Consider the following 24966-nt stretch of genomic DNA (forward strand, 5'->3'; position numbering starts at 1 on the left):
ACATTCTATTTCCACAGAATTTCAAGAACTGTAGGAAACACTTGCGCTCCCCAAACCCTTTGAACTCCGGAACTGTAGTTCCAGTGTTGACATTCTTTGAAACACCATAGCTACTGAACCATTTACGTGATTTACCTAAGTCCAACCAATTCTGAAGCTGAAAAAAGCAGATTTGCGCTGATGTGCAACACTTAACATTAGTACAGTTTTTGTGCGATCAACGTAAACCAACTGATTTTCATGTGGGCAAAAGCAGCTTTGTGCAAAACTGCTTTCCCATAGCTTTAGAATCCGTAGAAATTACGTTTGGTGTGGAAGCAATCAAAGCGTTGCAGTAGGTCGAAGAGCCTGTGTTATTTTGTGCCACTGGCAACAGCCCCAGATCCTCCATTAACCGGTGCCACAACTCTCTCCGACCCTCCATGGGCTTGGAAAACCCAAAAACCCTCAGCGCTGGTACGGGTCAGCTCCAGTACAGATCCATGTGACTATAGCTTTAGGCTTTGTATCTATTTGGTTTACAACCGTTGGGCTAGCGTGTTTCAGGACTGTTTGCCGTTGTGGCCATGATGGGTTGTGAAATGAGCATTAAATGCTGATCAAAATGTCCTTAAATGGGCCCTAAAAGTCTCAAGTACAACCAATAACTAACCTGCAAGAACCCTCAATATTGTAGTTCTTTTTTATTTCCCCTCGGGCTAATATGTTACCGACACGAAGAAGAGTTCCTGATGAATGAGGTTCTTGACACAGTGCAGGACTTGCAGATGTCCACGCTTTTGTTCTGCATCATTTGCTCTTTAAAATTAAAAGCATCCAGATTTGTGAAATCTTTGTGATATATTGCACTCCACGGGCGGGAATGTGCAACTATGTTCCAATTTTCTTGTTTTGGAACATTTCAAAGATTTTTTTCTTGCATTTGTTGACAAAAAGAAGATCCTGTGCTCATTATTACTCAATCTGGCTTTTGTGACTCTGACTCTGCTCTGGTTATCACTGTCACGTTAAAATCAACTTTCTTTTCCTCTTTACTTCACAGTCAGCCATAACCTGCTTCAGTGAATAAAACATAAAACTTTAAATGATCATACATCAACATATCATTAGGATCACACATTAGCAGATCATATGCATAAAGTGAACATAAAGATTAAGTGAACAAGACCTTGAAGACATGATTTGCCCCCCATGGCTTTATGGGAACAGAGTGAAAAGGGATGTGTATTCTCCAAGTACTTCACGAGTGTCTGACTCGATGTGACACCACCAGTTAGTTTAGTTGGCATTTGAGAAATTGTTTTTGGCTTCTTTTCCCCCATCGTGTTATTAAAGTCTCTTCTCCGGCACATGATGAAAGAACAGCGGGAGCTTTGAAGCTTGAAGTCCTGCTGGAGCCTCTCCCAGGCCATCTGGACAAATTTTGTGTTTTCAAATCTTCACAACGTCACATTAATCAGTAACCTGATGTACCAGACAGCCTGTCGTACCAAACCAAAATACTGTCTGTCACTTACCAGTGAGAAGGGACCATAAGTGCACCATGGTTCAGTTCAATAGGTTTATGAAGTGGTTTAACTTTATGACCTGAATCCTTACGATGACAATGAGGGTCTGTTTGCAACTAAATTCTTCCTTTTTTTTAAATCATCGAATGATTACTTTTCTACTTCAACCTTTAAATCGAAAATGCCACAGACTTCAATCAAAGTTTTGTGAACTTTTTCCAGAAGGGTTTAATTAACAAACCTTTGTTTTAGCCACTATCAACTTAAGAGGTCTTTTTCAGTACACATCTGAGTTGGCTTCACCTAATAGTCCACTACACTTGACAGGTATGAAAACTTTCCTGACCCCTATTGTGAATCCTGCTCCACTTACAAACAAGAGTCTTTATTCGTCTGAGAGAAAAAAAACTATAAGTCGTTTGGCTCATCCACTTTAATATATAATATAATAACATATTATAAATAAATGGCTAAATTAAAGAAAATATTACGTTTTAAATCGTTTTAAATATTTTTTGACAGAAAAAATAGAAGATTTATTTGGGAGAAACCAAAGTTGTTACATCTTGATTAACCATTTTTCTTGATTTAGCTCCTTTTAAAGGATTGTCCAATGTGGTCCTAAAATAACTTTTAGATTTGATTAAGGATGGCATCTTCTACCATCATCATACATGGACAAAATCCCCCTCATGTCAGGATGGGATGGAACATTCCTCTTTGAGTGCTCCCAACATGTGGAAACTGAGCATGTGTGGCAGAACTCACAGAGAACTTAAACTGCCCTTTCCTGTGTGTAATTTATCCATACAGACCCCAACAGGATGGTTCACTAAAGAAAGTCTGCTTGGAGACCTTCTTCACTTTCTGCAGCAGGATTGCATTTCATCTGCCTGTGAAGCGGTTGTGCGGTTCAGCACAAAAACTTTCTTAAAGCTAACATTTTCAGCTAAATAATTGCAGCTGCCAAACATTTTGATAGTTATGGCTCAATTCAAACAGCATGGGAAATATTTTAGTGTGTAATGTCATAAAAATCATCTGGAAATCATTAAAAAAAATGTAGAAAACAACTTTTTTAAAATTCTGCCATGATTAATAAAAATGCCAAAAAATGAGATGAATAAATTAAAAACGGAACTCATCCTCTCCACAGAATCACACTGACTGAGATTTAGTACCATTGACTGTATGTGAGAACTGAACTGAGTGAGTGAGATGTCACCCATTGAAAATGGCTTACCTCAGGCTTCAACAGAATAAAGTAATTCAGTCGCCATTTTTTAAGCGATACGGCCGTCGCCGTGTTGGAGCCAGACTATGTCAAGCTAATTCCTACCCTAATCCCTTACTACTAAAAAAGTTATGTAGTGTGCAGTGGCGATTTCTTTAAGACTGCAAAGGAAGCTCGGCTTCCCTTATAATGTCTCAAAATTAATGGTCAAATATGTACTATTGTATTAACATTTTATTGACTAAAAATGCATTAGAAAACGTTCATCTCAAAGACGAGTTCGTTCAGAATCAGTTACATATAGCAGGTCGCCTGACTCGATATCCTTCTCATACATTCCTGCAGCGTCACAGTGCATTGAAGCCCAGCGTCCATTGACTTCAATGGGGCTGCTTTGAACGTTTTTTTTTAGCACTTCGAAACTAGACGGTCATTGGATAAACGCTGCGATTATGTCCCGCCCACGGACGCTCAGCGTCTCTGGGGGTGAATGGGGAGTGGGCTCCGACTCCGAGCTTCTGCGTGATGATTGGAGGGTCTGTCGAAAGACTGCATGTCCTTTTGACTAACAGCGATTCTGTTCTATAAGGAATCACTGAAGCTATTCGCGCTCAGTCCCATCCTGGATTTCTCAAGTTCAGTCGAAATAAAAACTACTGCAACCTATTTCTTTAATATTTGCTTGGCAAAATTGCTTGATTTTTTACTTTTAAATTAATAGACAATTTTATGATGTAGGCCGAAAATGAGCTTCCCCTCTCTGACAGACCAGTAGCCGCCACTGGTAGTGTGGGATTATCTAGTGCCCTGGATTCTAAAAGCAATTCGGAAACCATGGTCACTACTTTTTTTTTCTCCAAACGGCAAATATGACGTCACCGATTTCACAAAGTGAAAATCTAATTTTCACGTTTTACAACTACTATTTAAGAATCCACAGTGCTCTGTTGATGAAAACATTAATGGTTTATAAAAAATGAATTTAAATGCATGTTTTTTTGCAAAAAAAATCAAATGCAATGGATTGTAGACTATATTAACCAATTTAGTGAGCATTTATGCACATTGGTTTTTCACACAGATTTTTTGGGGAAATCTATGGGACACTGGATTTTGGAATTGTAGATTCGGACAGCACAAAAAAATGGCGAACCCACTATAAAGTGCATTATATAGTGCACTTTATAGTACTTCACTAATCACTATAAAGTGCACTATATAGTGCACTTTATAGTGATTATAGGGCGTTATAGGGCTTTATAGGGCTGTTCTCGCTTGTCTACTTCAGCTCCTGAGAACCTGCTTCTTTTTGTGGGTTGTGAGGGGCTGGTGCTCAGAGTGCAGGTTTTTAGAGGAATACCCAGAAATTCATGAATGGATTAAAATACAGCTTTGGGGTTCCTTTTTTTTAAAATGACGAATTAACATTATAATTAGCTTAGAGGCTCAAAAAGTAGATTTTGCATGGTTTGTGCCCCTTTAAGACCTGAGCAGGGGTTGGTCTCATGTAGCTGCTCTGCATATATCACCCAATGAACACGTCTGCCTGCTTCCACTGCCACACAAATCAAATAAACCAAATCAACAAAAAAGCAGCAAGTCAAAAAAGTCAAATAGAATAGAAACACTTATGTGTTTTTTTTTAAATATTAGATCTTGTCTAATCCTGTAACTTAATAACCTGGTAACTCATGATCATATTGATCAATTTTGTCTTACACAAACTTGTCTGCAACCTGTTGCTACTTAAAATTCCCCTGGCATAAATATACACAAATAACTCAGTTTTCCTAATATCTCTATGTTCCAAAACTTGTCACAGCTCGTTTGAATGTTTAGCAATTCATTTTGATCCTTACATAAATGATTATGCATATCAGAGACTCAGACAGAATAGATCCAGTTTTGATCGCCTTTTACTGTTTTCTCTTTTAAGTTAATTTATCAAATTTACATTTCATGCTGTTCAATTTGTTCTTCTTGTGTTGATTTTTTTTATTTTATTAAATTGATTTATATTTCTTTTTTATGAAGCAGTTAGTCCGCTTAGTCCTGGTCTAAATTCTGCAATTTCTTATCTTTTTAGACTGTTGATGGATCAAGTTGTCGACTTAATGATTTTTTTAAATTCAGTTCTGTAGAGATGAGAACCTCTCTGTATTGTCTAGCTTGGTCATTTTCATAAAATATACAGTTAATATTCCACACAAGGCTTAAGCACTAGAAAAAAAACAAAAAAACATTTGTATTTGTTTTCCATTGTTCACTTTATGCTACTTATTGGGCAAATAGATTTTTCTTAAAATACTTTCAAAATTTTGCCAGAAGAAAATGTGAGCAGAAACTACCTCAAACTTATACACAGTCGGTCTCTTAAGAGAAAAAATGTGACCATGGGAATGGCAAAAATTTAGGCTCAATGGAAATGAATAAAATCAGTTGCAGCCCTGAAACTTCATCTGTACATCTTCAATATATCAAACAAAGAAAGAACATCATCAATGCCTTTTTGTCTCCCACAATCTTTCTTAGACCTTTTCCCACTGAAACAAAACTGCAATTTATTAGCTCCATACAGGTTATGTTTAGAACTGTCTGCACCAGTCTAGTCTATATATTTCTATCAAATTGTCTAGCTTTCTTAACCCTTGTGCTATCCTAGGCACTTTACCATTGGGAGTTGGGTCATCTATACCCACTAGACAGTGCACTGAACCTTTTTTCTTCAATGAGTTGTGATCTTCACTGGCGTCCATGGATTACATGAAATCTTTCCACCTTTATCCACCTTTGTCATGGTAGGGAGAACTAGGGCTGTGACGATAACCGCACCACCGCGGTGATGAGGTCATCACCGCGGTGATGACCTCATCACCGCATCACCGCACTTTTTTTTTTTTTTTTTACGTTTTGCATATGGTGCGTGTTTGGAACTATAATAAACACATTCATCTTTGCTGATAATTTCCTTTTTCTGCTAGTCCTGTGTTCAGACTTTCTTTCTTTCAGACTGTTGTCTCCTTTTCTCCCACGCGCTTGTGCTCTCAGTGTCTGCCTTCGCGCTGCACGTGGCACGCGGCTCCGTTTACACAAACAGGCGCGCGCTTTCAGAAGCACACATCCTTATTCTACAACAGAAGTTTCCGTCTTGTGAGGAAATACGACAAATTTACTGCTTTCTAATTATTAATTTCCATTGTATTCATTTCCATTACAAGCTGCGTGCGTTCCTAAGTGCGCGACACGGCCGCCCACCGGAGGATTTTGTGTTTGGGGGGGGGGGGGGTGTAACTGTCCTCCTTCAATCCGTAACACCAAACATGAACGCGCACTGTTAGATTTCCATGAAAATCACTACATGTTTTGTTTGGGAACTATTTTTTGCAGCGTAACGTTACGTTACGTGTCTGTATAAACAAAGGCGGAGCCTCCTGCCCCGCGTTCTTCATGGGTGTCAGGCTTCACGGCTACCGGAAAGGTGACAGCGTCTGCAGTCTGTTTATTACTGGGCAATAAATAATATTCTGAGAAGATGTCTGTACCAGAGAGCACTGGTGAAACTTGCGTGCAGCTCCAGAGCGGTCCGCTGCAGAAGAATCAACACGCACCCCCAACACACGTTTTGCGCACCTTCCTACTATAACTACACAAGACGCTCCGCGCTCACACACACAGTCAATCTACAACACCTATAGTTAGTTCACAAGTTAGATATGTAGTTGTTAGTTGTTGTCATTGTTAACAAAGAATAGTACGTTGTAACTGTATTTATTTCCGATGCGGCCGCCGGGGGATTTTGTGTTTTTTTTTTTTTTTTTTTTGGGAGGGGGGGGGGGGCTGCGGTTAACCGCGACACCGCGCCCCCTGGTGGTTCATCACCGCGGTGATGAAAAATTCGACACCGTCACAGCTCTAGGGAGAACACGTCAATGTAAGGGGTCATCTAATATAGCACAAGGGTTAAGATCATCAGAGTACTTCTGGTCATTTAGCTTCTGACTCGGTCTTAGAAAAGGGCAGAATATCTGGCAGGAAGTTGTAAAATTCTGGGTCTAAGTCTTTTACAAGCCGTCCCGCTGTTGTTCATGAAGTCATGGATTTATTCGAGCTGCACTTAACTCCCAAAACTGAAACTTAAAGACTGGATGAATCTCTGTGATAGAATTTAATTACAATATAATGATTTAATGCAAAAATCTTCATTTAATTATCTGGAATAAAAACTTTGGCTTATAAATCTAAACAATTATCCTTTAGAGCTATTGAATATTTTTGGTATAAAATAAATGTTTACGATGTGGACACGTTTCTGGCTTTTAAGTATTTTTATTTGAGTTGTTTTTGTCTTTTAAACATTTAGCACAAAACAAATTGAGCGCTAAATGATATTCATCCTTAACATAATACATTTGAGTTTTTGACACGTTTGGCTTTTAACCTGGTTAGTCTTTTCTTCACTATATGTGTGTCAGTTAGAATCATAGTTTTGAACTCCGGAACTTAAGTTCCAGTGTTGAAACACCATAGCTATTGAACCATTTATACGATTTACCTAAGTCCAACCAATTCTGAAGCTGACAAAAGCAGATTTGCGCTGATGTGCAAGACTTAACATTAGTACAGTCTTTGTGCGATCATCGAAAACCAACAGAGTTTAATGTGGACTAATTTTGAAAATCATGTGGTGGTTTGACGGGTCGGGATCTCCGCTGAGGCAATTTGCAGTCGCCCCGGCTGGTTGGCTGCCTCGGTCCCGTCTAGGCCTGACCAGAGCTCGCCTGGGGGCAGGGGCCTGGACTTGCTCTGGGGGGGGCGGCGCTTTCTGGCTCCTCTCTCTCTGTGTGGGGTGGGTGGTGGCGGGACCTGGGGGGTCAGTGCCTCGGGGTACGGGACCCCTGGGCTGAGGGGACCTGGGCCCTATGCTGGGGGGGGCTGGGGGAAGGCTGTTTGACCACCGGGGGTCAGTCTACCAGCTGTCCCTGACTTACCCCCTTCCTTATATAATCTCTTATTAGGGTGATGGGTGGGGGCGGGGGGGTTCAGCCTGCGTTGCACCTTGGGGGGAGGAGCTACTTGGCAGTGGTCCCCCTCCCATGGTTGCCGTATCGAATAGTCCCCCCCCCCTCTCGGTTTTATTTGCCCCTTAGACATGTAGGGCCCTTGGTAAGGGGGTTTGCTTGGACATCACTGCCAGCAAGCAGCAGATGTGGGTGGGTGGCTGCCTGGAGCGCAGGGCGGGTCTCCTTTGGGGGGTCCTGGCTCGTACTTGGGGTTGGGGCGGGGGGATGCCCAGAACTCCTGGGTGGTGATGAGGTGCTCGTCTATGACTGTGGGTGCTCTTCTGGGGCAGTGGCCTGCGTTGGGCCGTCCTTGCGTGGCGGGGGGGCTGCTCTCCTAGTTGTGCTGAAGCTGCACTCTCTGTCCCCCCAAGCCTCCCTGCTCTCTGGGGGCCCCGTGACGGTCCTGCTGGCCCTGGCCTGGGTGGCGGATGTGATCACCCGGGGGGCGGTTGTTCTCTATCTGCTGCCGTGCGGGCGTTGGGGGGTTCTGGCTGCCACAGCTGCTTTGGCGGGGGTCTTGGTGTGGGTATGACTGGGAACTCTCCCATTCCATCATCCATTTTAGAGGAACATAAACACTCACTTGAGCACAGGCGTTAGCTCACCTTTGCAAAAGTATTTTGCGTGATTGAATGAAATATTTCACACTAGTTGGTTTGAAGGCATAAGTATGCGTGTGTGAATGATATTTGTATTGTGTTCTTGTTGACATGTGGACATTTTTGGAGCCAACAGGTATGTTTATATGTTTATTTGAGTGTGTGTGTGTGGACAGGCCCCGCCCCTTTGAGATTTGTATTACATCTGAACCTGACTGTAATGATAAACATCCAGCAACTTGTTGCTTTATGCTGCTTCATGGTTTTACCCCCGCATAATCACCCTCCTACAACCCCCCCCCCCCCCCCCCCCCCCCCCCCCCCCCCCCCCCCCCAACATCCCTCTCTTTTCTTCCCTCCTTTCCTTTTCCGTCCGGTCCAACACAAAAGATTTTAAAATACGATTAAAATGAATAAAGTTTGGCCTCGATTACAAAAGGGGTTTATTCAGACATACCTCTGGTTTGTCAGTGGGTTTTCATTAGGAAACCCATTTGTTTGGAAACAGCACATATGAAAGTAACCATTTAAAATATCATTGCTTGATTGATGTGGTTAAGTAGAAGCTCATAAATAAAATTAAAAAAATAAAAAACATTTGTATCACTGCAGATATAAGCACATGTTTAATGGAGCCAATGTATCAGCAGCAACTCCTCTTCTGCCACATTTTTTTTTTCCTGTAGACCCAAACACCAGGCGAGCTGTCAATGTCAGGACGTGACAGTACGCAGCATCTGCTGCATGAGACCTGCATATCTTGGCTCCATAAGCCAGCTGCATTCTTCTTTTGCAAGCACTTTATTTTGTCTTGCAGGTATATTAGACATGACTACAAACCAGCCAAGAGGGGCTTTCTAAAGCTTTGAACCATGCCTGTAAACATTTTGCTCTGATCTCTGCAACACTTGAATGCAGTTTTTAGACCCACAACTGAGTCTTTGGCTACATTCACACTGCAGGCTGAAACAACCCAATTCCGATTTTTTTGCCACTATGCGACCCAATTCCGATCTTTTCATGACAGTCTGAATGACACAGATCCGATCTTTTCAAATGCGACCCAGGCCACTTGGGTTTGCCGTCCTGAATCCGAAACGTATCCGATCTTTTCAATTGCGACCACCGTCTGACCGGCCAGGCCACCTAAATCCGAATCGTACGTCATCGATACGCAACAAACGTCATCATTCTGCGTTGAAATAGGCGGGAACGAGAACGTAAACAGCAACCACGGCGGACGATGCTGCAGAGACCCGTCAGTGGAAGGGAAGCGATGTCCCCGATTGTATTAAAAAATTAACAGCTAAATGGCCGAGCGTGGTGTTGAACATTTTCTCGCGAGTACTTTTTTTTTTCTTTCTCCCCTTCCCGACCGTGGTCAGAAGCGCGGGAGACCCAAGGCGGATCCTCCTCCTCCTCCCTGTTCTGACCCTTAGATTCTCCAGGATTCTCTGGAATGGGTTAATAAAGAGTCCATAGCATTTATTCTGGGGGAAACCTTCTTTTATTACCGTTGTCCTTCCTCCGTAATACACAACATGAATGCGCGCCCACACTGCCCCCCCCCCATTCTCTCCCGCTGCACCCGCCCTTTTCCTGTCCCTTACACAAACGCTCGCGCGCGTGGGCCCAATACATACACATTCCCATTCCTATTCCACAACAGTGGTTACAGACGATCCCGGCTCCAATGCCTTCTTAAAAATGGGAAGATTGTTATTGTGCTGGCTCCTTTGTGAAAATAAATTTATTAATGAAGAAAGAGCTCCGCTGTTGACAACACTGTTGTTGACATCCATGTTAACGTAAGCTACTTCCGCACACAACGAGTGACGTCATTCGACGTTGAGTACTCTTCTGCGCATGCGGGTCAACTCTGGGTCGTTTCACAGTCACACTGTAGATCACAAAAGTTCGGATTTACTTGGAAATGTGAACGGTCTAGCAAACAATTCAGATTTTTTCAAAAAATCGGAATTGAGCATTAAGCCCTGCAGTGTGAACGTAGCCTTTGTTTAGTGTTCAATACGATCAATGCAGTTGTTGCCAAAACATTTACGAGTACTTTTTTGATCAGGTGAAGCCCTACGGCAAATATTCCTTGTGTATTGAACTGACCAATTCAAATAATGTGTTCATGGTCCACATGTTTTTGTTGGACCAAACCTCTGTACAGAACAAGGTTAAAAAGAGGACCAGGCCAAAATTCCTACTTAACTATGTTAGTGACTGAAATCTAGTCAATATTAAGAACTTTAAGCTATTGCTGCTAAAATTGGGTGTACAGGTTTTTGGATTAGGATAGTGTCTGTACTTTGTGTCAGCCACATGTTTCTATTTATTATAATTAAAGATCTTTTTATTTTATTCCTTTTCTCCCCTCCGGTACCTAAAGTCTGAACTTTTTAAGAACCACTGAAGTGGATTTGTTTTTTTTTGCCAGGGCAAATTTGCAAACGAGTTAGTTAGTGGAACTATAATAATAATAATAATGGATTAGATTTATGTGCGCTTTTCCAGACGCTCAAAGCGCTTACAGTGTGTCCATTATTCATTCACTCCTTATTCATACTTGGTGATGGTAAGCTACGGTTGTAGCCACAACTGCCCTGGGGCAGACTGACAGAGGCGTGGCGGCCAGTTCGCGCCTAAGGAACTGGTGGATCCCTTATTTTATATATAACCTGTAAAGTTTTTTCGCAGCGATGCAACAATCAGGAAAAAGCTACTTTCATGTTGGTTACATCCATAGACATACAGTGTTCCCTGTAATTGGCTGTAGATTGTTGTCCATTAATGTTCATGCCGTGTCTCCTGTACAAAATGCGTTCAGTTTGCCACATTTACATAAATCTTGGAGCAGGATCAGATCTTTCTTTTCAATCGATAAAACTGGACTTATTTTCCAATGAAAGTTTGAAAATGTTCATGTCTGTTTGACAAAAGTGTATTAAAGTCTCTGGTGAGGGGTTTTTCAATTTTGAAAAATCTATAATCCTACTTTACAGATTTCACATATCCTGGGTTATTTTTAGAACAAAACACCCACAATAAATAAGGGAACACTGTATTTACTCCTGACCGATTGTCACCCATAGGATTCTGAAAATGAAGCCTGAACAAGGAGAACACACACAGGCACTCTTGACCAGAGTTTGCTTTGAACTCAAAAAAGTCCCAACAGACCAAAGACAGTTAGCAGACCAAAGGGAAGAAATAAGAACCTTCTTTCAGGTACCACTACCCCCTTATAAGCGTATGTTGTAAGTGGGGGACTTTCCCAGGAGGTTTAGACTGCTTTTGTCTTGGGGTCCACTCACCAGAGTCCATCTTGCTCCAAAATACGTGTCTTTTGGTAGCTGTGATTGCTCCAGCACCATGTCCGGACTCTGGCCTCTGGCCTGCCTTGCAGTACTGCTTCACTGGACCCTGAACTGGAGACCAAGGTCGTGGTGCTGTAAGCGCAAGGCGGGACAGATTAACAGAGAATGCTATGACTTGACATTTTGCAAATGAAAGGCATTCTTTTGACTAGGGCATATATTTTATGGAAACACAGTGATAAATATTATATTTCTGCAATTTAAATTTGGTGTTCCGAAGGCAAAACATGTATTGTTAAAATTATGTTTAGATTTTCTTGTTTTTATTATATTATTTTAGTTGAGTTTAATTAGTGAAGTTAAACTGGTTGTTCAGAAAATGGAAAAAAGTGAATAATTTGGTGTTTTAATTTATTTCAACTGTTGTATTTTCAGACTGCGGAGTTTCCCGTTTGAGGAGAGGCAAGAAGACCTCCAGCAGGAACACAGACACAGAACCAGCAGAGTGACACTCATTCTGTGGACAACCCCAGACATTACAACCATCTCTATTGAACTGCAGGAAGGCAAGCAAAGGAAAATAAATCCCTATGAACAGACAGCAGAGTCAAGATGGACTCGTGGACCTTAAAAGCGAAAGCAGACTGAATATGTTGGCACAATAATGGCTTTCGTGGTTATTTAATGAATGCATGGACTTCTATGAAGCGTTTATGAGGCTCAACGTTTGGGAAGAAGCTTGCTTACGAGAAAGTCTTGCAATTCAGGATTCCTTCAGTTTAATTATGAGAGAGACTTGGAGATATTTTCTTTTATATATCATTGCCAAAAGTGATTTATGATGGATACATTATTTTTTACTTAATCCGTGTTTGCAAAAGCAACTTGCAAAGCGCTTTTAGCTGTAAAAATGCCAAAACAAAGCTTCTGGACCCTACCGACTCCTATAAAGAGACAAGTCTTTTACAAGCTGCCCGTTCAAGTATCAAACTAATTGCAAGTGTTTTTACAAGCCTGCTACCAGCTGAGCTGACACATATCCAAACCTGTCCAACAGTATTTTATGCATCAAAGAAGAACCGTAGCAAGTAACAAAACACGGATTTCCCATTTTTCAACCTATAGGTTTGATGACCCTTAAGATATGAGAAAGTCAAACATTTCAAGCAAATGTCGGAGGATAACACCAAGGTGACACTCAAGTCTTCTTTGAAGTCTTTTCAGTCTAAAAATGGTGCATGAATTGCGGAAACCTGAGATATTTTTACCCACGAACTCAGAGGTTACTCCTACTGCCTAAACTGTTGTACCTTCAAGCTGTTTTTCTTCAGCGTGCTCTGATTAAAACTTTGAAGTTTGTCGCCACTACCTGTCAAGAAAAGTTCTTAAAGTTGGGACCTTTTTTGTTTCATCTCCTGCTCTGAGGATTTCTTTGCTCACCTGGCTTCATAGCAAGGATCTACCAGGACAACTCCTCTGATGTCAGGAATTGGCCGATGAATGTTAACCATTTGGTCTCATTTCCCAGCTCATGGACTGACGCGATCTAAGGAGGATCTGCCCTCCAGTTGTGAATTCTAAAACCCACATCCATGTAAAGTCGACGTTGTTTTAGCTGAACGAGGAAACTTCCACTCAAAGAGGATTGTAAAGTTGCAAAAAGGTGGAAAGGTATCTGGAACTGTGTTTTCACCTTTACATTACAGATGGAAGCATTTTGCACACGCTTGTATTCTAAGCAACATACAATTACTTTTTCATTTGGAACAATACGCGGTGTTAGGTTAGGTAATCTTGAGATGTGAACTCCAGAGAAGCCTAATGTTTTTGGTTGCATGTTTACTTTACTGATCTGCGATGCCACTACCCAACTTTATAGGAACTGAACAGTCCTTAATCTGATAAAAAAAAAATCTGTAAGAGTAAAAAAAAGGGGCTGAAAAAATGCAACAGCAGATATGATGCTACCAAGTCAATCGATCAAAGTGGCCATGGTCTTGGCAGGTGGGATATTGATTTAGTTCAGCTGACAATTTTGCCATCAGATTTTTTATTTTTATTTTTTGAGTTCAAACTCAACTGTTGATGCTACCGTCTTGATCAACTGTCACCAAACCACAGGCTGCCTAAAAAAAGCAAATAGGTGGGGCAAATGGGTCTGACAGTTGTTCGAACACGCCCAATAGGTTCTTCCAGGACCTGAGGATTCAACTGTTACTCGTCCTCAAGTCCTTTAGTGCAATGTCAATCAAAAATGCAGAACAAAATCATGACATTCATAAAAATTATTAAGTTTAAGATGTTATGCATTTTAAATAAACAGAGTAAAAATGTATAACTAATCTATAAGTGTTTTTATTTGAACTGTATAACAACTAACCTAGCAGTTCCATGGTTAACCTGGCTGCTGCAACTGTTTTTTTAGTCTCAAGCTGGTTGGATAATTTGGATCAGGGTAATTCATACCAGCAACTGTGATACATGGCTGTCTGTGTTTAACACATCCCATGTTTCACCTCATCTAGCCACGACTCTCAAATCATGTCTTTAGCATGTGAAAATTTCCACCTAAAATCAGACAAGTGCTAGGTGCTTTTCATTTTCGAGCCGACCCACATGCATAAATTGTAACTTAACACATTGTGGCTGTTTTGTGTCGGCATAAAGGATCAGTCACTGCAAAAAAAAAAGAGAAAATCCGGAACACCTGGACTGAGAAAATGAGCCGGCTGAGGTTGTGTCAAATCTGATTTAACGTAGGAAAGCTTGTCTGGATGCATCACTGTTTCCACTACATCTATGTGGCCTTTTAGCTAAATCTGCTCTAGACCAAAGAAAAGTGAATGATTTATTTTCATTAGCTTTTATCTCACAAGGGGTTTCTTTGTGTGATGGGAAGCCGTTTTAGATGTTAGCCTCTTCATGATTGGACATTGAGTTTCCTAAAAGCCAGACATCTTTTTCAGCTTAATACAGCAAAGCACAAGCTCAGTTAAATAAAATCCCACTCCGATCATGTTTTGATCTATTTTCTCAGCGTTCGCAGTGGTCTTATAATTATGATTATCCCATTTTTAGCCAAAATAAAAAAAAACGTGTTGTTTTCTTGAACATAGTTTCTGTAGAGCGACAGTAGTTCATTTGACATTTCCCTCAAAGTTGTGGGAGCAACTACGTCCCCTTCCCCCTCCTGTTGTGGAGCAGAGCAGGAACTTGTGACCTGCTCAACATATTTTCTATGTCACAAATTAGCTCTTTTTCAAAGGCCATTGTTTCGTCTGCTCTTGATACACAAGAATTTGAATAAAGAAATAATCGGCAATGCAATTTTAAGGTTTCTTTTCTAAATCCATCAGAAAAATGGCGCAAGAGCCTTTTAAAAACCTGATAATCATCGGAGTGGGTCTTAAACGTTTCACTGAAAAACAAAATCAATTTCTTTATTTCTATGAGTCTAAATATCAGCCAGCTATGCATCAGTTGCAGCTTAAAATGTCCAATTCCTCTTTACTTTATTGGGATGTATATTGGACTATGAATTATAATTATGGATTAATATTTTAAAAATGTGAATAATTGCAGTCAAAACTGATGATTATAATAACACCCAATTAGACTGTTCAGTGTCACGACACTGTTCCAGTCTAACACTTGGTTTGGTAGCAGCCTTAACAACTGTCAGGAGACACACTTGTTTTATTTTTCTGCAATTAAAATCTGTGGGTATTGGTTGGAACCGTTTCAGAATTAGAGAAAACTTACCAAAATTGGCACACACCTCAGGTTAGGCGAGAATTGCGATAAGACGAGATGAAAGGACTGTTTTCATCCCACGGGCTGCAAGGTGGTGTAGGGGTTAGCAATCAAGTCACAACAAGAAGGCCTGGTTCAAAAAACTGGTATAGGTCCTTTCTGTGTGGAGTTTGCATGTTGTTCATGTGCATGTGTGGGCTTCCTCCCACACTCCAAACATGATTCATAATTGATGATTCTAATTTGTCCCAAGATGTGTGTCTGTGTGTGAATGTGTGGCTCTGCAACAGACTAGCAAACTATCGAGGGTGTACTCCTCCTTCAGAGTACTGAGGACAGGCTCCAGCGACCCCAAAAGAGATTAAGTGGGTTCCGAAAATGGCTAAATAATCATCCCAGTACCAGAAACGGCAAAATTGGGATAATCAGAACATTTTCACGTTAACTTCTTCTTCTTTCTCTTTCGGCTTTTCCCATCAGGGGTCGCCACAGCGAAACAACCTCTCATTCGAGGAAGAGTTGCTTAACATTTTCACGTTAACAGACCCTGAAAATCAAGCAAACCTATTTTTTTGTATTAAAGCATAAAAACTGTTAAATATATTCCTCTGTGCGGTTGGCGTCATCTTAAGTTAGTGTTGCAAACCTGTCCTGAGGGGGGGTTTAAACCTCCACACCTGTGCCTTTTCTTACTTCAGATGTGAACCCTTAAGTTGTCACAAACCTCTGCTTTATGCAAAACGTTTCCTTAAGCAGAAAAAAGAAGGTCTGACCGTTAAAATGTTGGAATGTAGATCTTTTCTTTGATGGACACATCAAAAAACAAAAAGAAAGCTTGTCCCAAATTGAGGAAAGCCATACATAGTTATTGCTAATTAATTTTAAAAGCGCTATGCTGAGAAGACATTGTTAGTTGTGCAAAATTAGGCAATTGATTTACCAACACCAAATTTGCCAAATGGATTTATTAGTACCTACCAGTTAAAAAGAAACATGGCTGCTATGAGCTTATCACCTGTACCGATGGGCAAGCAGATGCCATTTGGGTGACCTGTTCAGATTCACCTGGTTTTGTGATGCCAAAAGCAGTTTCAGTGGTGGATGACACTGTAAAGGCCTTTGGAGGCTTAATACAGGGCCGAGCATGGTCTGCAAATGAGGCCAGGGCTTTTCCACATGAGACTTGTTTGTTTAATCAGTTCATGCTCCGCATGGATAAGTTACCACTTCAATAAAGGAAACCTTCCAAAAATGTTCTACGTCTGTGTGACAATTCCAGTTATTTTGGTTTTCAGGTTTTGTTTTATAAGATGAATTTTTGTGTATTTTGTGTAAACTGATAGGAGCTGAAAACTATTCGCTGACTGCTGAAAGCACTCCCTGTTTTCCTAAGCGCTCTGTCTTTGTATGTGAGGGCACTTCAATTTCATGCACATAATTCATTTCCTGTCAAATCCCATCAAGCGGGTTCAGTCTATGGTGTAAGGCTTCTTTTGAGCTTACTTTGTTTTTGCACACTTTAAACCAAAGTCAATTTTATATAAACCTCCACAGTGGTAAGGGTTAGAACTAAATCATGTGTTTTGACATGGCCTTAACTTTTTTGCTTGGGAAATTTTGTTCTAATTTCATGGTAATTTCTGGTCTTTTTTAACTAAACTATCATTTTAATATTAAATTTAAATATTATTTAAAGAAATCAAGGACATGCCCAATTAGATATGTGGTTTTCAGAAGTTGGATTAAATGGAAATGTATTTATTGTGCTATTTACAAAACTGTTACACTTTGAGCTTAAGCTTTATTGAAATCCGATTTACTAATAGAATTGGATCAAGTAATGCTTTGTGGCAGTTTTCATTTTGAATATAAGGTAAGTGTATGCAGAGACTCATAGGTCAGAAGGAGAGAACATGGATTTATGCTATAAACAATAAAAATGCTTTAAGCAAATTCCTGTATTCAAAAACAATCTGTACTGTGCATGACGACTGATAACTGTTGGTGTCTTTCTATAAATCTGTAGAATGTATTTTTTTATCACGCTTTATCAATCACATGTACCTGTATGGTTGTGTTTTTGTAGTGAGAGCCTGAGGTGATGGTAAAGACAACATTGTTCGCAGCTGCATGGCGAAAACAAATGGGAAACTGCAAACATCACAGACGTTAGAAACTGAATGTTTTAGTATACAAAATACTGAATATTTATTTTTTTTGTAAAATATAATGCTATGTGACATTGCTTTTATGAAAGAAATACGAATATAAATCAATATTTTTTATCAATTATATCTGTGTCCAGTGTCTGTTTAACCTGATTGTTCATCTAATCTGAGAATAGACTGACAAAAATATGTGTATGTAGATGTGTATATACTGTATATGTATATATGTCTAATATTGCAATAATAGGAGAAACCAGCTTTTCAATTTGAGGTTAAATAAATATTTTAAACTCAGTAAAAAGAATACAATTTAAATACATTTTTAATTAGGATTTTATTTTTTAATTTAAACACTTGATTAATCAGGTTAAAGGATGTAATTTCAGTGACATATGGCTAATTATTTTGATTTTCATAGTCATTTTTACATTCCCTTTGTTCCTAATGAGAATTTTTCTCAAAATATTTAGATTTATTTTGTCTATATTATGTTTTTTGAGTAGCTTATTTGGAAGTATTTTGACCCTCTGTGATTGCCTTAGTTCTGCAGGAAACGCTAACACAATTGTTCAGTGAACACAAACATAGAAGACTCTGTTTAAAATGCTGTTTCAAATGTGGGTGTATCACTAACAGAAATAAGTTTGACAATGAAAAATAAATAAAATCTATTTTCGTTTTATTAGCAAGTACTCAACGGGGCATTTATTTTGAAAGTCCCAGGCGGAAGTTGGCGGTGACCCCTTTTTGACGTTCAAAACAGTGCCCGTTTTAACGAGTCTGACTTCACAAACAGCTACTCTCTGTTATCGCATTAAAAATGGCCTCTGGCGGCGGGATCCAGATACCGAGTCGTCTCCCACTCCTGCTCGCCCACGAAGGCGTGCTCCTGCCGGGCTCCACGATTCGGTTCAGCGTCGACTCTCCACGGAACATGCAGCTGGTGAGCCAGCGGCTCCTGAAGGGGACGTCGCTAAAGAGCACCATCATAGGAGTTATCCCCAACACCAGAGACCCGGAGCAGGACACCGAGGAGCTGCCCACGCTGCACACGTACGGAACCCTTATCCGGACTGTCGGGTCATTTCCTGTTTTTGTTATTTCTGTTTGTGTTAAAGTGACTTAACGCCTCTAGTAAGTCAGGGTCATAGTACCGGTGCAGGAAGTCAGACGTTTTATGGAAGACCGGGAGACTTTTATTGACTGGTAATGAGACAAGTTGGTTCCGTCTGTCATGAAGCTTTTTGTTGCAAAGTGAAGCCAGTATCTAACTTATTAGTTTCCCCCCTGCTGCAGCTCTTTCAGAAGTAATGCTGTAATTTGTTCTAGAAAGTTCACCAGTTGACTGGAAACAATGGACTTTAGACTTTAACCACACAGGAGTCCCGTTCATGATCTGTCAACAGTCAAAACAACAGCATGGCAGCTTTTGTAGAACCTTCCATTCATAGAGGAGATTCACACACTTCACAGAGATGCAAACGTTTTGACAGCATATTGCTATTACTACTTTTTTGTAAAACAAAATAAAAAAAACATTATTTCTGTTTCATCATTGGTTGACTTCATCCAGGAACAGCTGAGTGTCATCTGCGTAACTTTGATATGAAACATTATTACTATGCATGATCAAATCTACAGGTTGTATGTAAACAGCAGAGGTCCAAGAATTGAACCTAGAGGAACTCCGAATGACACGTCAATATTATATGAAATGATCACCATGGAAACAATAATCTATCTTGTCAAGATCAAATCTGACCCATTTTGTGACCCCAATTTAATAATCCTACTGACATTTCTGGTCTGTAGAGAAAAGTTAAGAACTAACATTTTCCTAGCGTCCTTGTTGACATGGATGTGATTGAACACAAGTCTAAGTCTCTGCTTTGGTGTTGCCTAATGCTACAATCACACTGGACACGATGTGTGTACGACAATGGGCCAAATGCGCATTCTTGAACATGCTAGTAGTGTTCATACTTGATAAGCAGGGAAAGCGTCTTCTCCTTTTCCTACTGTTAACTAGCTCATGTCCGCCATCTACAGTTGGAAGAGGCTTGGTGTGAAATGTTGAAGGGGCGCAAATCTAGCAAATCTTTTCATTCTCCTGGCTTTATCTTTTACAGCTTTATTCTGACATGTGAAAAACTTGGTATTATGTAATTCTGGCTGGGCACAAACCGTAATAAACAGTCCAAGAATCTCACCAGGTCGGGGTCCCTGATTGGTCAAAATTTGACCTGGTTTTACTTTCAACGTGTGCTCAATGTAGAGCCCAAAATTTGTTTTAGAAAATTGCACAGCGACCCGTGAACATGAGAGTTTTGAACACTGAAGCCCGAAATGTGCATATACGCACGTTTACATAGACTTTTCATTGGAAGAGTTCGCTTGAATGCGGGTTGTGGAAGCCGATATAAACGTAGCATAAGAAGCTGCCGTGGGGCGGTTATGGCTTATGGTGCAATGGTAGGGCGGTTGACCACAGATCAGAAGGATACAGGTTCCCAACTTGCATGACACACAGTCAAAAAGGTTCCTGGGGGAGAGGGAGGGGGGCAGATTTTACCTTTTACACATAGTCTCTGATAATACTGGTTTATTATACAAAGTCATAGTCACAAATTCCACAAATGTTTTAGTTTTTTCATTAATCTTTGAAAAAATCTTTGTCACTTGTTTTGCCTTTAATCTGCTCTGTCCAAAAAATAGGTTCTCAGATTCTTAAAAAAGAATATAAAGGCAGACAAAGCCTATGATGTTTGGATTGTAGATGGCTGATTTATTTCTGTTTTTCAACTCATGCTCTGAACATAACCTGGTCTGGAGCAGGTTTAGTTGAAGGTTAGTTTGTTTACAGAGAGGTGAAGCAGCATGACGTGTCCATTTGAATATGATTTAGTGGATGAAGAAGCTCAGATAATACTTTTTCCACCATGAGAGGGTGATAAGACCACTTATGGATGTTGGAAAGATAAACTTTTTTACTTTGATCTAACTTAATTATTTGCTTCAGTTAAAACAATTAAAAATCTTTTCTTCATCTTCACATGATTTGATAAAAGAAATACTCAGAAATGCAATTTTAAGCTTAAATTTCTCAATATATGTCTTCCACCACCGAAAATGTGTTAAAAACACAAGTTTCATCAGAGTGGAGAAGCAAATAAAGAAAACTTTTATGTGCTGCAAGCCATCTAGTGGTTGTTTGGTGTACTGACCTGGTTCCAGTCACTGACATATTAATTTCACACTGCATAGAAACCATTCCTGATCACAAAAGTGTCTCCCATTAGGTTTTTACAAACAACCTTTTAGTGTCCCTTCCCCTGTCTGACCTCTTGAACTCTGAAGCCTCTCGTCAGTGCGAGCGCAGTGATGTTACTTGCACTGATTCAAGTAAAGTTAAACAACTCCTGAAGATTTGTTTTGACCAGTTTGGATTTTATGTAATCACAGACGCCAACATGCTGCATGTTTTGACACGCGTCAGCCTCACTTTCCCTGAATATTTCACTGCAGAATGGATCTAATGAAGGACACATTTGGATGAAATGTGTCCAGTTTTCCCCGTCGACATTCCAGAGAAAAACAGAATCTTACAAAATGTATATGTGTTTTATACCAGTTATATAGTGCGATATTGGACCTGTTAAAAAAAGATTTAAACAGCATTCAATGGGTGATGCCTAACCACCCCACCTTTTTTCCAAAATCATTCAAATGCTGAAATATGTTTACGTTAATTATAAATCTGCACGACAGCTATTGAACTAAACTACAATATTTTCAATACTTTTAAGGTCAAATTTAATTGAAAAAAATAGTTAATTTTTTTGTTTTGTTTACTTTGTGATCAACTGTCTCTTCTTAATAAACAAAACCACACAAAAATAAACTTTTACAAATGTAAACAGACTGTGGTAACTGTTTTTTCCACAAGTATTAGAAAGATTTTCAGTTTTTTTGTTTTGGACAGATCAAAGTTAACCTTAAACAGTTTACATTTAAAACAGACCTTATATACAGTCCCTGACAAAAGTCTTGTCGCTTATCCATTTTGTAGAAACAAAAGCGCATAACCTCACTTTTAATGAATCCATTGGTTTTAGAAATGTCTCATATGAAAGCTAAAACCCTCCCAAATTATGTTCAATATACTAAAATAAAATTGCTTCACTGAAGAAAGATGGATCATTTAATGAACACAGAAAGGTCACATTTTGGCAAGACAAGTTTTGTCGCCTACAGAGAGTAATGAGAAAATTTAACAAATTTACTTCAAAAACAAAAATATGTTGCATAACATCAGTGAATTAAGTAGTGCTACTGTGAGATCCATATTTAATATCTTGTATGACTTCCATGAGCTTGAAGGACAGCATCCATGCGGTTTGACAATGACTCATACAATTTATCGATGAAGTCATCAGGAATAGCAAAGAAAGCAGTCTCACATGTCTCCCAGAGTTGATCAAGATTCTTTGGTTTGGCCTTCCATGCTTCCTCTTTCATTCTACCTCAGACATGCTCAATGATGTTCATGCCTGGTGACTGGGCTGGCCAGTCCTGGAGCACCTTGATCTTCTTCGCCTTGAGGAACTTTGATGTAGAGATGGAAGTATGCGATGGAGCACCATCCTGCTGCAGAATTTGACCCCTTTTATGGTTAGGAATGTAAGAGGTAGCTAATACTTCTTGATATTTTAGGCTATTGATATTGCCTTCCACCCTGCAAATGTTTTGCACACCGCCATACTGGATGTAACCCCAGACCATGATTTTTCCGCCACTAAACTTAACTGTTTTCTGGGTGAATCTTGGGTCCATGCAGGCTCCAGTTGGTCTCCTGCAATATTTGCGGCGGCTGTGATGTAATTCAACTGAAGACTCATCTGAGAAATCCACCTTCTGCCACTTTTCCAGTGCCACACGTTTTTTCAATTGCCTTTTGTTTAGTGCTGGTTTCTGGGCACTGATTTGACCATGGAGGCCATTTTGAGACAGATTTCTACAAACTGTTCTGGTTGACACAGGGACTTGAGGTGACCAGGCCTGGTGGAGCTCTGCTGAAGTGGAAAAGGGGCTGGCCTTTGATTTTCAAACCAACAAACGGTCCTCCCGAGCAGTTGTCTTGCGGGGTCTGCCGGACCTGGGCTTTTCAAAAACATCTCCAGTCTCTTCAAATCTTTTTCTTATTCTTTGTACTTGACGCTGAGACACATTGAAAGTGTCAGCCACCTCAGCAGTGGATCTGGTCTTCAGCCTCTTGATAATCAACGCTTTGGTCTCAGGGTGAATCTTAAGCATTTTGTCAGAGGTCATGTTGCAGTTGATGTGAAGGCCTGGTGTGCTGGGGTTCTTTTTGTACACACCCACTAACTGATTGATCAGTAATTGATCACAGGTGAGGCTGTAATCTAGGATTGGGTGCATCATATGACAAAGCGACAAATGTGACCTTTCTGTGTTCATTAAATGATCCATCTTTTAGTATATTGAACATAATTTGGGAGGGTTTTAGCTTTCATATGAGACATTTCTAAAACCAATGGATTCATTAAAAGTGAGGTTATACGCTTTTGTTTCTACAAAATGGATAAGCGACAAGACTTGTCAGGGACTGTGCCGGTTTTTGAGTCGTCTGTGTTTCTGTCTGTCTGGGTAGGATCGGTACCGCGGGGATTGCGGTGCAGGTGGTGGGCAGTAACTGGCCCAAGCCCCACTACACCCTCCTCATCACCGGGCTGTGCCGCTTCAGAGTGTCCGGCCTCCTGAAGGAGCGACCCTTTGTCCTGGCAGAGGTAACTCCGTCTTTTAGGTCAGAACTCCTTCTGGGTTTTATTTATAAATCTCTATAGTTTTGGGCAAATGTGAAGTGAAACTCATTTATTGAGATGGATTTTATGAACTTTCTACATTTCTTCTATATTCTTTGTTGTTGTTTGTCTGAAACAACATTTCATTCATGTTTGCTGATACTGATGACACAATAAAGCTCTCTTCTATTTATGGAAGATACAGCACCAAAACTCACGGTTCGGATCGTGTCTCGGTTTTATAGTCACTGTTCCGATAGTTTTTTATGGATCAGTAAAAATGAAGAAAAAAAACAATATAAAAGCCTAAAATTAATTTATTGAAAAGCTTCCAAACATATTTAATAAAACATAAATATAAAGGACTTCAAAGCATATACTGGTACAAACACACAATCATTTGCTCCTTAAGGCCTATTAATAAAAACAAAACGTTCATTACATCTTTGTAATTGGCATCAAATTATATACGAAAAATACTCCGGATGCCCAAATAAAAAAAAAAGTGCACTCATTACATCTAGAGAAAAAAGTATTTAAGTAAAGTAAGAGAAGCAGGTTATGTCAGAATGAACTACTTTACACTCTTTTCTGTGCCCCCTGCTGGACTAACAACCCCGGCCACTGCTTCCAGACGGAGCAGCGGCATTCTCCTGCCACAGAGCGGGGCAGCTGCTGCTCCTCACCGGGAGAGTCTCAGAAGGGTTTCATGAACCCACACTTGGAGACATGCACTGCTCATTTATGCTTTTGGAGAGCTCCTCAAAATAAATAAACCTGATCTCTCATCATCCACGTCCTCTGGGATGAGGTCGAGAAAAAAGCTCCTCCCACACGCTGCGGGAGCTTTGGGTTAACACACTGCAGCAACTTTGACGCATGCTAAAGCAAAGACGGTGAACGTGAATTAGACGTGCGAGTTCCGTTTGGTGTGAACGGACAGCCGATTTAAATCAGGGGTGTCAAAGTCAATCGCACAAAACACATCTTAGGTCGCATTTCAAACAGGATAAAAATTTATTGAAAACACTAAAACTAAAATTTTAAACCTTTAAAACATAACTTTTTTAAGGCATAAATATGAAAAAAAACGGGAATAGCAGGAATATTATTCCACAATAATTAAACTTAAAAATAATTCTGTCAAAATTATACAAGTTAGACATAAAGTAAATGTTAAAAGAAAAAAACACTCAAATTTCTTTACTTTTATGTCATTTTATAAAAAAAATAAACTTATAAATATCCTAAAAGACTTTGCTCTCCGTGAAAATATATCCTGTCAGAATTATACAAATATGAACTTGCTGCAGAAAAACAAACAAAGCCTGGAAAACAAAAATGAAATTTGTGCTTTTCAACAAAATCTTATCTTTTTTTTTTTTTTTTTTGCTCTTGTGTCGTTTTATCAGAGCTGGACTCCTGGCATCGGTTTTTAGCATTAAGTTTTTTCTGTTTGATGCCTGAGGTCCCGAGTCTTTAGAGTAATTAGATTT

General features: G+C 39.9%; 2 protein-coding genes across 4 annotated transcripts in view; both read left to right on the plus strand.

Moving 5' to 3' along the window:
- il34 (interleukin 34) overlaps positions 1-14743 on the plus strand; it is a 61281-nt gene extending 46538 nt beyond the window's left edge. Inside the window, exon 8 of one of the 2 annotated variants that reach the window (XM_011476357.4) lies at positions 12163-14743. In XM_011476357.4, the coding sequence (XP_011474659.1) occupies positions 12163-12236 (74 nt within the window). In that variant the 3' untranslated portion in view covers positions 12237-14743. The remainder of the gene's footprint in view (positions 1-12162) is intronic. The other variant, XM_078948940.1, reaches the window with a different exon arrangement.
- Positions 14744-18357: 3614 nt separating this feature from the next.
- Positions 18358-24966, plus strand: part of lonp2 (lon peptidase 2, peroxisomal) — a 30637-nt gene continuing 24028 nt past the window's right edge. For both annotated transcript variants that reach the window (XM_011476358.3, XM_020704171.2), the window contains exons 1-2: positions 18358-18701; positions 23320-23455. In XM_011476358.3, coding sequence (XP_011474660.1) covers positions 18469-18701; positions 23320-23455 — 369 coding nt within the window. In that variant the 5' untranslated portion in view covers positions 18358-18468. The remainder of the gene's footprint in view (positions 18702-23319; positions 23456-24966) is intronic.

Source organism: Oryzias latipes, chromosome 6 (genome assembly GCF_053564925.1).
Source record: "Oryzias latipes strain Hd-rR chromosome 6, Olatipes_Hd-rR_3.1".
Taxonomy (NCBI): Eukaryota; Metazoa; Chordata; class Actinopteri; order Beloniformes; family Adrianichthyidae; genus Oryzias; species Oryzias latipes.